This window comes from Osmerus eperlanus, chromosome 24 (assembly GCF_963692335.1).
Source record: "Osmerus eperlanus chromosome 24, fOsmEpe2.1, whole genome shotgun sequence".
NCBI lineage: Eukaryota > Metazoa > Chordata > Actinopteri > Osmeriformes > Osmeridae > Osmerus > Osmerus eperlanus.
Window position 1 is genome coordinate 8,750,552 of NC_085041.1, and position 12,154 is coordinate 8,762,705.

The following is a 12,154-nucleotide window of genomic DNA, read 5'->3' on the forward strand; positions in this document are numbered from 1 at the left end:
TGTGGAGTTTTATCTTAGTCAAGTTACTGCTTTGTGAGCAATTAATTACTTATCCATAATTGATATGTGTAATAAGAAAATACAACACGTTTTATATATTTAAGTAAGTATGCTACCCCTTATTCCTCTCACAGAAACATACTTAATTGGCTTTCAAAAAAATACAAATATTGTATTCCAAAAGGTCCCTTCAAATGGTGAAAACTGCATTATATAAGATTTCATGAATGCATTGTCCTTTAAAGGATTTCCTTTGTCAAACAAGCCTACAATAAGAAGTGCTTATCTTTACGTTTTCTTCACATTCATTACAAAAACAAAGAAAATCTGATATGTACATACAATTAGATTTTTCTTTTCTTTGCAAAACTTTAAACCTGTGTGTGATCTTCTCAGTGTACAGCCATACGCCAACTTCTAACTTATCAAAATGGATCCAGCAGTTATTAGCCTACATGTCAATGAAAGTCACTGCAGCATAATTGCTAACAGTAAGTGGACATCATATGTTCAAATTGAAAACAAAAGATTTAAGAATTTTTATACAAAGAATTTAATTTATTACAGTGACATATATCCTTTGTTACATAAAATCTGCTACAGCAAAGTATATTATACTTCCCTTGCAAATACAAGTAAATATGGGTGGGGAAAAGTGTCCATTTTCTAAATGACATTGTGCAAAATATCCAACAAACTAAATACATAGATTTTTCATATTATGGCCCATACTCTTGTTTAACTATAAAGAAGATTAAATTAAACTTACTTCCATATGCAAGGAGTTTTGGTTGGCTCATGAAAACTTGCTATAATTTACATTTAAGAACTTGTCAACAAACATTACACACATAATTGGGGGGAGAGAATCTACCTTGATATATATATATATATCAATTTTTTTGTTTTGTTTTTTTTAACACGCTGAGACTTTACACATGCTTACTACTAAGGGGCAATGTTATCCAGATGATTTTATCCAGATTAAATGTATCTATTCCTGTCATACCCCTTCCGTCAATAGTGGTACTCAATTGTGGAAATTCAATTCAAGTTGGCAAGGGCCTTTCATTTCGAGAGGAGAAATATTATACACAAGATCCTTTTAATGTATATGAAATGCTTTGAAGAACTGGACGTAGAATGGACATGGGAGTCAATTAATTCTATTGACTTAGTAGTAAATGTGTTGGTTTTATTTCCATTTTGGATCAAATAGGAGTAATAAGTAAATATTTTTGAACACTATTCTGTAAATAAATCTGAACGAACCTCGAACATATCAAAACTATGAAGGTTTATTAGACAACATACAAGTATAAATAAAAAATCTAAAAGAATTGTGTCTTGTGAAATTCAATAAACAAGATGTCATAAATGTGCTGAAGCTCTCAAAAATCAATAACAAGTGAAATCCGTACGTGAGTATTCATTTTTGAGGATAAAACTTAAAACTCAAAACATAATTTTCCATACAAGCCAGATGCAACACATGCACTATGGTCATGTATGGAGGTACAAACATTCTGGGGAAAAATAAAATAATATAATTTTGTTTTATCATGATGTTACGAGATGGCCACAAAAACAAACAAACAAAATAAATAAAACTCTTTCCATGTGACCCACACAACTACATACCCTCTACGAAAACTGATAACAACCAGGCCACCAAATCATCACTTTTCATTTCCAAAACAAATGTCTACATACATATTTTAATTATTTTTCATTACTAATTTCCATACAAAAATGGGTCATTTCTGTCCACAAGTTTCCTTCGGAATTAAAACTTTGTTCTACCTGGTATATATATTCATCTCAAGTTTAATTTCAATATAATACCTATGCTGAGGTAAAAAGAAATGCCCTGTGACCTGACAAACTGTAAAAAAAAAAAAAAAAAAAAAACATAAGAAAATGAAAAAAAGGAAAAGAAATGTGAATTTATAAACTAAAACAGCTTTGACATAATTAGGTTTGCCACTCCTTGATAACCCTCTTGTTGAGGACTGAATGCCCATGTGATAATAAACACTGAAAACACAAGAGGTCTATCTCAGTGATATTAAATTTAACTTTTTCTCTGATTTCTTGGTAACATTTTGGTCATGCTCTAGAAACACATGGTGTTTTAAAAAATGTCTTCACTTGATATATGTTCTTTTCTATATGCACAAAGACAAGGTCTACTTCTTAAGTACAGCAACATGTTTAGGATTAGAGACTGGGCCAACAAACTTGAATTTGAACCTAAAACACACTTAGGCATGTAACAGACAATAACTGGCAAGAATTTGTGGCAAGAACTGGGAGAAAAAAAAGAAAAAAGAATACCCCCTCCCCCACCTTAAATCACAAATATGTGCAATTCCGCCTAGTACAATCAATCACTCTTTGTGCCACTATAAAATGGGCTATAATTGGTTTTCATCTTGCTTTGCAAATAATCACTTGGTTCAAAATGGTGGGAAAGGAGGGAGGGGAATTCTAAAAAGCAACAAATATATGTATGTACATATATATAAACATACATATATATATATATATATATATTCAAAAAAGAAAGAAGAAAAACGATACAAACGTGGTCTAGTATGTGTGCAGCACAAGGGATGTCTGCATAATGTGCCTGTGTATATGTCAGTGCTTACTCTGCCGCTAGGAGGATCATGGCAAAAAGGACCTCATTCAGCCTTGTGGAATGAAGGAACTAGGCAATTGTTTTGAACACATGATGGTCTTAGCTTCCCCCTCACCTTCGAAAGAGTGCAAAAGAAATCCCAATGACTGTGTGTGCGTGCGTGTGAGAGAGCCCGGACGGAACCCCCTGGCAACGCATTAGAATTCTGAAAACTCTTTTGCACACTTTTCTGTGTCTGAGACGCGGACCTCCTCCTCTTCATAGTCATCAAAGTTGCTTGTGTCTCCCGGTCCTCTGCATTTCGGTATGAAGGGAGCCTCCACCTAAGCGTTGAGATTGATCATGATCAGAGAAAGATAAATGGGTCATTACATAAATCACAAACAATTTAGTCTGAATAGCACAATTTTGCAATGTTAACAAAGCATTTATCTACATCTATAAGATGTAAATATTACTTCAAATTGGGTGTTCTATGAATGCATTCAATGATCAAGGTTTTTTGCCTACCTTTCTTTCGTAGATGGCGATCCAGTCAGTTGTGGCGAACCACTTGTGGTTCTTGATGTCGTTCACTCCGTTCTTCAGATTGCCAAATCGCTTTGTCAGGTCCACTTGGAGCAGGTTCCTCAGCAGGTCCTTCAGGTCGGAGCTAAAATGGGAGGGGAATCGTACCTACAAAACAGAATAGGCATTTCCACTTTGATGAAAAACCTGTTCAACCATGTAGGGTATCACAATTCTATACATCTCTAGAGACGAGGACACTAAAAAGCTCAAAATACAGAGTCCAAGTGTGGAATTGAAAACCTTTCTGGACAAACCTTGCCAGACACAATTTTCTCATAGATCTGGATGGGCTGATCAGCAAAGAAGGGAGGGTACCCAGCAGCCATCTCATAAATCAGGACTCCCAGTGCCCACCAGTCCACTGCTTTGTTGTAGCCCTAAAAAGCAGAAAGAACAGTAGAGGGGAGGAAAAAGAAAATGCTCAAAGTGCAAACTTAAACTGCTCTATCAAAAAAAAGTCTGTATTTGTTCTTGGCATTAACATATTCCAACACAAGCAGGAAGTAGATTCGGAGATAGGAAGAAAGATGCATTACTGGAAAGAAGTGCCTACCTTGCTGAGGATGATCTCCGGAGCCAAGTACTCTGGAGTTCCACACAATGTCCAAGTCCTCCCTTTTACTCTCTTGGCAAAACCAAAGTCTGTGACCTGTCATACACCAGATAACCGGGGAAACATTCAGAGCCATGCAGTCAAGCTGTTAAACCTGGGGGCCAACAGATAACGCTACACTGACAACACACAGACCCAGAGTGCCTGTGTCTACAGCCGTTTTCACCATTTGCTACATTACTACCGCATAAAATGCTTTAAATAGGACCTTCATTAAGATGTATTTACTAGGAAACACAAAACTAGAATATCTTTGTTGGATCAAAGTTCCTACCTCACCTATACTTGCAGGAACACCAACTGTAGGTTTGCATACCTACAGCACATTTGGAAATAATTAACCATCCTTCTTTCATACTACAGTGTTATAGCTTGGTCACTTTTGGAAGGATGGTTCTGCATTTTGCTACATCCAATTTAAACTATTTCCTGACAGGTGGTCCAGTGCGTTCTAATATTCCTATAACATAGGGGGTCAGATGGCTGAGCGGTTAGGGAATCGGGCTATTAAATCAGAAGGTTGCCGTGTTCGAATCTGGCCGTGCAAAATGACGTTGTGTCCTTGGGTAAGGCACTTCACCCTACTTGCCTTGGGGAGAATGTCCCTGTACTTACTGTAAGTCGCTCTGGATAAGAGTGTCTGCTAAATGACTACATGTAAATGTAAATAACATGGGCCTGACCCCACCATGCTTCACAGGGAGGGTTATCAGCAGGGGATGTGTTGTATTCTCACTAAATGTAACAGGAACTGGGAAACCTGTCAAGACGGTAGAAACTAGAAATAACTGGCTCACGATTGTATGCCTCTGCCACAGTCAAGATGCAGTTAAAATAGTGTATTTGGTAGTTTCTTTGTTTGACTCAATCTTGCCATCTTGGCAAAGCCAATTAGCCAGCCAATACAGTTGTAATTTTTTATTGGCATATTCAATTAGAAAACGACACAGTCGTGTACCTGTCCATGTTTACATACATGTGTTCAAATTGGCAACTCAATGCCTTTGTCCACTGAACTTCCTCCAATGACCTCTTGATCCGGGAAGAACTTCAAAGAGTCTTTGAACTTTGGGTTACTGATATATATATATATATTTAGAATGAAATTACCATTCAATTAACAATTTCGCCACAAAATTCTGAGTTCATCCTTGAATCTAAGTGGATGTGTCAGATCCCAGATGTAATGAAATTCTCTCCAAACGTTCCTGAAATATCACATTCTTGATAATGTGATGGATGTGAGGTCACAGTGACATTGACCACCAAAATCAAATAATGTCATCCTTGAGTCCAAGTGGATGTTTGTGCAAAATGTTAAGAAAGTTTCTCAAGGCGCTCACAACATCCCGTTCATGAGAATGGGATGGATAGATGGACGGACAACACAAAAACATAATATCACTGGTGGAGGCATAAAAATGGAAAATAGATGTTGCGAATTGTCAAAACATCTAGAAAAAAACCTTACAAGACTTCACAAAAAATGATATTGTCTTAAAACTAAACAAAAAAGGGCAAAATGGCAAAACATGAGCTGCCAATTTCAGTAGATTATCAGCCAGCTGCTTACCTGGATGTACCCATGTTGATCGATGAGAAGGTTTTCAGGCTTTAGGTCTCTGTAGATGAGGTCTAGCGAGTGTAGGTACTCAAAGGTAAGTACTATTTGAGCTGCATAAAATCGTGCATGATTTTCACTGTGGAAAAATATTGGGGGGGAGGTTATGACTTGGTCTGGACAGACACATCATAGCCATGCATGCTATGCAGTATACCACAGTTCAACCGGCTATACATGGCTTTTTACACACGGCTTGTCTGTGAAGAAATTCAGTTGCTAAACTGACCGACAGAGATCTCTTTGGTTAATTTCTGTTACCTGAACCTCCCAATGCGTCTGAGGTGTGAGAACATCTCTCCGCCCGGGACGTATTCCATCACCATGTAGAGGTTGGAGTTGTCCTGCGATAACAAAATGAAAGCCATTATCAGACACGGCTAACCTTTCCCAGGCCTGTCTTCTGTTAAAATAAGACAAACAGATTTAACGGCTTAACCACTTAAATCCTGTGTACCTTGAAGGCATACTCCAGTCTGACAAGAAAGGGGAAGGAGACAGCCTGCAGTATTCTTTTCTCATTTAGAGTGTGTTCTATCTGCTTCAGCTTCACAACCTGTTGTTAACCGCATAATGAAAGGAATGATTAGACATAAATATAAAATAAACTGCATTCAACCAAAGGATAACAACCATCTACAAAACTGTTTATCCATGAAAGTATACAGTTGAACATTGTGGGTGTTTATACTGTATATCAGTACTTATCTTTTACATGGTCTATCTAAAGGCACATGTTTGTTTAAACCTCTACAAAGGACTGCCATGTGTATGCTGACCTTCAAATGGGTCATGTGAGAGGGAAGACAAACTATCCTAATTTGTTAATTAATTGCTTTGCATTTTAGATTTAAAGGGGAGAGTGCACATATGAAAACATTAGGGGAGTTTGCATTAGGTATATTTTGGCACATCTACACACAGTAGTTTGTGTTAACAAGTTTCTCTTTGACAAGACTAGAGAAGCTTTTCATGCTGTCTTTGAGGTTTCGCCATGTTGCTCAAAACACCCCCTCCAAAAAAAAAAAAAACAACAGATTACTTTCCATTTCCTTTTGAAGCAATGAAACCATAAATGACAGTTAGCCTACAACCAATCGCTGCATAAAGTCAGCCATTTTAGAAATGACATGAAAAGGGGTTCTGGTTTTGCTGTTGTCAGAACAAACGAGTGAATACCCACTTTCTGTTTGTCCAGGATCTTCATGGCATAGAACTGTTCTGTTCCTTTATGTTTTACCAACATAACTCTCCCAAATGAGCCGGTGCCTAGAGTCTTCAGCCTATCAAAGTCATCCAGGCCAGTTGTGCTCTGAGGAAACACATTATCAGGGAAATGCAAACCGCAAAACAGCTCTTTTGCAACATTTGCAGTAGTGATAGTGTTTGAGCCATTGATAAACGCATTTGATAAAAAATGCACAATCAACCTCTTATACACCATCAATCTACACCATCAGGGGCTTCCTTTACCATGCAGAATAATTTAGAGTTACAATGTAGTAAGAAGTGGAGCTACTCCCTTTTAGAAAATACAACAAATAATCTATTTTACATTCCCATACCTGTGGTGGACACTCCCATTTCCTTAAAAAATCTTCTTTGGCTTTTGCTAAGAACTCTTTCACTGAAAAAACACACCAAGGGAAACAATTAGCATGCCTGTAAACAAGATGGGCAAGAGTTTCTGGCTAGCAAAATTGACAACTTGTTCAGGGAATTGTGTGTGGGGATCAAAACACTAACCAAATGAATTAATACTTGGGTCAGGCTTAAGTCAAGTACTGTAGCAGTACTGTAACTTCAACGTAAAGTTTTTTTTTTGTTGTTACAACAAAACCCAAACACCTAATAGGCAAGCAATTCAAAGAAGAAGAGATGCAAAAAGCTCTCAAGTGCTTCTTAAGTAGGTCAATTGAACGAGAGAGACTGTTCCCTTCCAAGGGTCCTGCTATGGCTATTCCAAGACGAAAACTAGCATTGGTAAATGGAAAGTTCAACATGAACAGCAAACCGTTAACTACAGTGCAAGCAAAAAAAAAGAAAAAGAAGCAAGTTGTGGAAATCACAGCAGACAGCAGTCCGTAGTAACAGAGAAATGTCAATAACACTATCGGCCAAATCCATGGTGTTATAGTGCATGCCTAAATGTAGTGGTTCTTGTGTATACTATGGGAGCACGTCAGTTTGCCTGTGCACATTTTTTACCATGCCGGATTGGTTACTCACTGAGAGGCACATTGTCCATGTTGGATCAAGGGTTCTTAGTGAATAGCAAAAACGCTGATAATTTGCTAATCCATGTGCTAGCCACAACTAAGTAGCAATGTAGGTCAATTTTTTTTATTTAAAGTATTTTGCAAGATGTTGAATCTACTTTCTCTATGACTTAGGACAGCTTGTGAAAGAATGAGCATACCAAAAGTCTCTATAGTTCACCAACGATTTGCAGGAACATTCACCCACATGGATGGAAATGAAGGAGAAAAGAGGGAAGAAAGGTTTATGTATTGCTAAAACAAGAACATTTGTGGATTAGATGTAATACAACAAAATGACATAGAAGACAATTTAAGACAGACCCTGTCTCAAGACAACTTAGTTACTTTGGTTTAGAGCAGACTAGTAAAATTTTGGTCAATGCACATGCTAACTGGGTATGTTTATGTCGACATCATCATGGTGATACTTTACTTAATTTAATGTAGGATCGTCTATCTGGCAATAGGAGTAGCACGTTATTGAATGTATAAAACTTGAGTATAATTAAGAATCACCTGTAGCAAGATTTTAGTCAATTCCCCAGTTAAAAAAACTACTATTTTCTGACACATTCAACATAAGAGAGTTACAGCTGAAACGTTGGAGACAAAAAAGGAGAAAAACAACAGTGATTAATGAAAATATTTCACACACTACTCCAAGAAGTACAAAGAAAATGACAGCACAGACTGATATCTATTCTGATGAGTGAAATGAGTGCAAATTGAACAAAGCGTTTTTACAGTGTGTGTCTATGACAGAAAGTATTCAATGATTACAAGAAAGGGTGTCAGCTACTGTAGTACCGCTTTAGATCAGTTTCAATTGCAAACGCTCTACATTAAAGGTGAGCTTATTTCTTGCAGTAAATACACACTAACATATCTTTTAAATGAGTACATGCCTGGAAAGCTGTCTACAGTCATAGTTTGCAGTTATGTACCGAAAGAGGAAGTTTCACTCAGAGAGCAATAGATTGCATTTTAAGACGTTGTTTTGGTGAGTATTCAGAGTAAAAAGTGATGCCGGGAGTGAAAATGCCAACCTCTGATCATCTCACAGGCAACATGGCCAAAGAACCTCTAGACTTAAATACAATTAAGACATTCTTAACCCTTCAACCACAATTTATCTATTATTTTTGCTCTCTGTGGGCTGGAACTAAAAATAAACTGTTTGCTATTATGCAATACAGGAAGGACCAAGCATCCACTGTGTAGCATTTTTTCCTTTGTCCTAAATATAAGCCTAAAGCCTGTTTGAGTAATCTGACAGCATAACGTTAACACACTTACTTAATTTATCCCAAATGATGGTAAACTCTGACAAGTGAGGCCCTTCACTCTCATGTCCTTTCTGCTCTTGGTTACCCTTGCGATACTTGTGGAAGAATCGGTTTGCCAGGTCATCCAGCTTTAGGAAAGAGTGGTCCCTTCCCTGGGCCATTTCAAGACAAGTTCTTCATCCACATTTACAGCTAGTAAATAACCCAACCAAAGCGTTCTGTTTGCAGGCCATACAAAGTGATAGACACTTCCTGTTCCCAGCAAGTGAAAAGCAACGCTTGGCTAACCACATACTAAGCTGGTTGGGCTTCCTGTTCAAGTACTTTACGCCCCTATTTGAGCAGCCAAAGGCGTGTTTGTCTGGCCTGCAGTCCTAAGTCTGTGCACAAACATGTTTCCACAAGAATGCTTATTGATAAAAAAATGTATAAAGCACACAAAGAAACAAATGAAGAGTTAAAATGTTTAAGGGCATATTCATTTCAGAACCGTGTTCAAGTAACGTTTTTATTCATTTATTTTTGTTGCTAATGCTCTCTAGTGGTTATTCTGAACAATGCAGTTCTCAAGACTTTCCCAAATCAGGCTTTTATTAAAGCCCTAAAATAAGTAACCCAACTCCTGAGGTTGAATCTGACTGAAATAGATACAGAAAAATGTAGGTTTAATATAGGTCTTATGTTTGTAACATGGAATGTGGTGAAACCAAATGTGGCTTCCTTTTACATAGACAGCTGTGAGAGTAGTCTGTGAATTGTTTGTAGTTATACAGTAGTTCTGTGCCTGTTCAAAATAGATACAAGTTACTGATGGCACAAGTCTATGTTGCCATAGATGTCTGCCAATCAGACAGCAGGTCAAGAACAGTGCTTGAGACATACTACTGGCCATGATGCAATATGGTGGATTAACCCAGTCACAAATGACATACAGAAAAACTAAATACAAGCCACAGTGCCCTCTTGCTACTGTTTTTAACAGGTGCATTTGACATGGTGTGATTGTCAGTCAGTTGGCTGAGCCAATCAGCCAACTGTCAGTCAATTGGCTGTCAGTCAGTTGGCTGAGCGGTGAGGGAATCGGGCTAGTAATCCGAAGGTTGCCAGTTCGATTCCCGGTCATGCCAACTGACGTTGTGTCCTTGGGCAAGGCACTTCACCCTACTTGCCTCGGGGGAATGTCCCTGTACTTACTGTAAGTCGCTCTGGATAAGAGCGTCTGCTAAATGACTAAATGTAATGTAAATGTAATGTGATTGATCACTGATTCTACTTAGTAAAAACTTTTCAATGATGATGATAATTTGAGCCCTCAATGTCATTTCACTTAATGGCAATGCTGGTTCGTTGATACACAGACATACACATCTATGATATGTACAGGCTATATATCTTAGACTTCATGAATTATTTAAAACATTCATGCAAGCTATACTATTAGGCATTGTACAAAAGAGTATGTAGACAAGTCGTCAATTAGGCCAATTTCTATTTAACTTTACTCGACAGCCTAGAATAAGATTGCCTCAACACTGCATCGTAGACATCCAAACTAAGTGTTTGCACATTTACCTGCTAGCTAACATAATGGTTTATATTTAACGCTAGCTAGTCCTAGCTCACTACTACTAGCTCACTGTAGCTAACTAGTGTCAGCTATCGCGGTGCATTGCTACAACTACAAGGCCTTATTTACCTTGCAAGGTGGATTGCTAGTCTAATTTAGTTTGCTAGATACAAGCTACACAATCGTTAAATTAGCTAGATAGCCTAACCAAACAGTTTGTGGCCCGTGTAAATTTTCCACATATGTTTGAATAACAATTGTTCGCTACTGTACACTTAGGCTAAATGCTTGACTGCCGTACAGTAGATACCGTGCCTTCCGACTCCGTCGTCAGCTTGGCCAGACCGTTAGATTTGGGTTAATACCTGTAGCCTGTTTGTTAGCCTAGCTGACTATGTTAGCTAGCTACTATTGGTATTTACTGCTAAGCTTGCTGCACACACTAGTAGCTACAGAAGCAGCAAGACAACTGCTGTTAAGTCTCAGTCAAGTCCGTTTGATATTGTACAGTACCAGCTTGTTAAGACAGCCACTAGTGTGCTAGTTAGTCGCGCAGTCAATTATACAGATAGCTGGCTGGATAGCAGTGTTAGCACCATATACTCACCGCTTTCTTGTTCATTGCCTTTCTTGGCGGTTGCAGCGTTTCCCATCGTAGGAAGACACGGCGTTAAACGACTAGCAAGCTAAAAGCGATGATGGCGATTATGTTGGGGTCCGCTGCTAGCTACTACAGTAAGCGAGCTAGCCAGCAAGCTATTCGTCTTCAGCCAGCTACGATTTCAGCCTGTTAGCTGGCTGGCTAACATCAATGTCGTCTCTACTGCCGGACAGAATAGGATCCGTGTTGTGGGAACTACCTTGTATTCAAAATGAAAATCCGGTATTCAAGATGCATTTAGTCGTTCAAATAGTAAACCACCGTTATCATTAATGTGAAAGCATTATTCAGGCTTTTGAACTCAGCCTGCCGTTCTAAACCATTGACAGTCACTAATCACAAAAAAATCAACACAAATGTCCTTAATCTCCCGGGCCACCAAGCGGTACACATAGGTGTTGCTTGTTTTCAATCCCAAACCTTAACCAAGGAGCAAAATATATATTTTCTCAATTGAGTCCGTTTTTCAAAAAACAGTACAAGAAATAGTAGTAAAATAACAGTATAATCACATTGAATGATTGAGTAACGTAAAAAAAATCTATCCCGCCGCTTTGTCCGACCCTTTGACAGGTAATTGTTACTTTTTACCAAAACGAGACCAGCTTTTTGCACGCCAGAAAATGATGTTATCATTTTAAGTAAACGTAAACGGCGAAGATGTCCAAGTAAAAAACAACAATAAAAAAGCTCTCAGAATCCTTTCTGTAATGTCCCAAAGGAGTGTTCACTTTCTGTGGATAATTTAGGAGAACAAATATGTTCTGATGCGTTTCTGAATGTAGGCTATTCAGTAGGCCTAGCCTATAGAAAAGGTTTATCACAGCGTCATATCAGGACAATATAGGCTACCCTATGCCACGTAGGCCTACTATTTTCCATCAGTCTATGACATTTTAATATGGAAATAATAATGAAAACAAAATCTCCC

General features: G+C 38.1%; 1 protein-coding gene across 1 annotated transcript; it reads right to left on the reverse strand.

The window, feature by feature from the left end:
* Window positions 1-1,275: 1,275 nt before the first annotated feature.
* Window positions 1,276-9,994, reverse strand: prkacba (protein kinase, cAMP-dependent, catalytic, beta a). The gene is given in 11 exon segments (XM_062450338.1): window positions 1,276-2,865; window positions 2,868-2,967; window positions 3,155-3,319; window positions 3,469-3,591; window positions 3,768-3,863; window positions 5,401-5,527; window positions 5,710-5,792; window positions 5,906-6,004; window positions 6,632-6,760; window positions 7,014-7,075; window positions 9,006-9,994. Coding segments are annotated over 11 exon segments (1,245 nt in total). The 5' UTR covers window positions 9,157-9,994; the 3' UTR covers window positions 1,276-2,755.
* Between the last annotated feature and the right edge of the window lie 2,160 nt (window positions 9,995-12,154).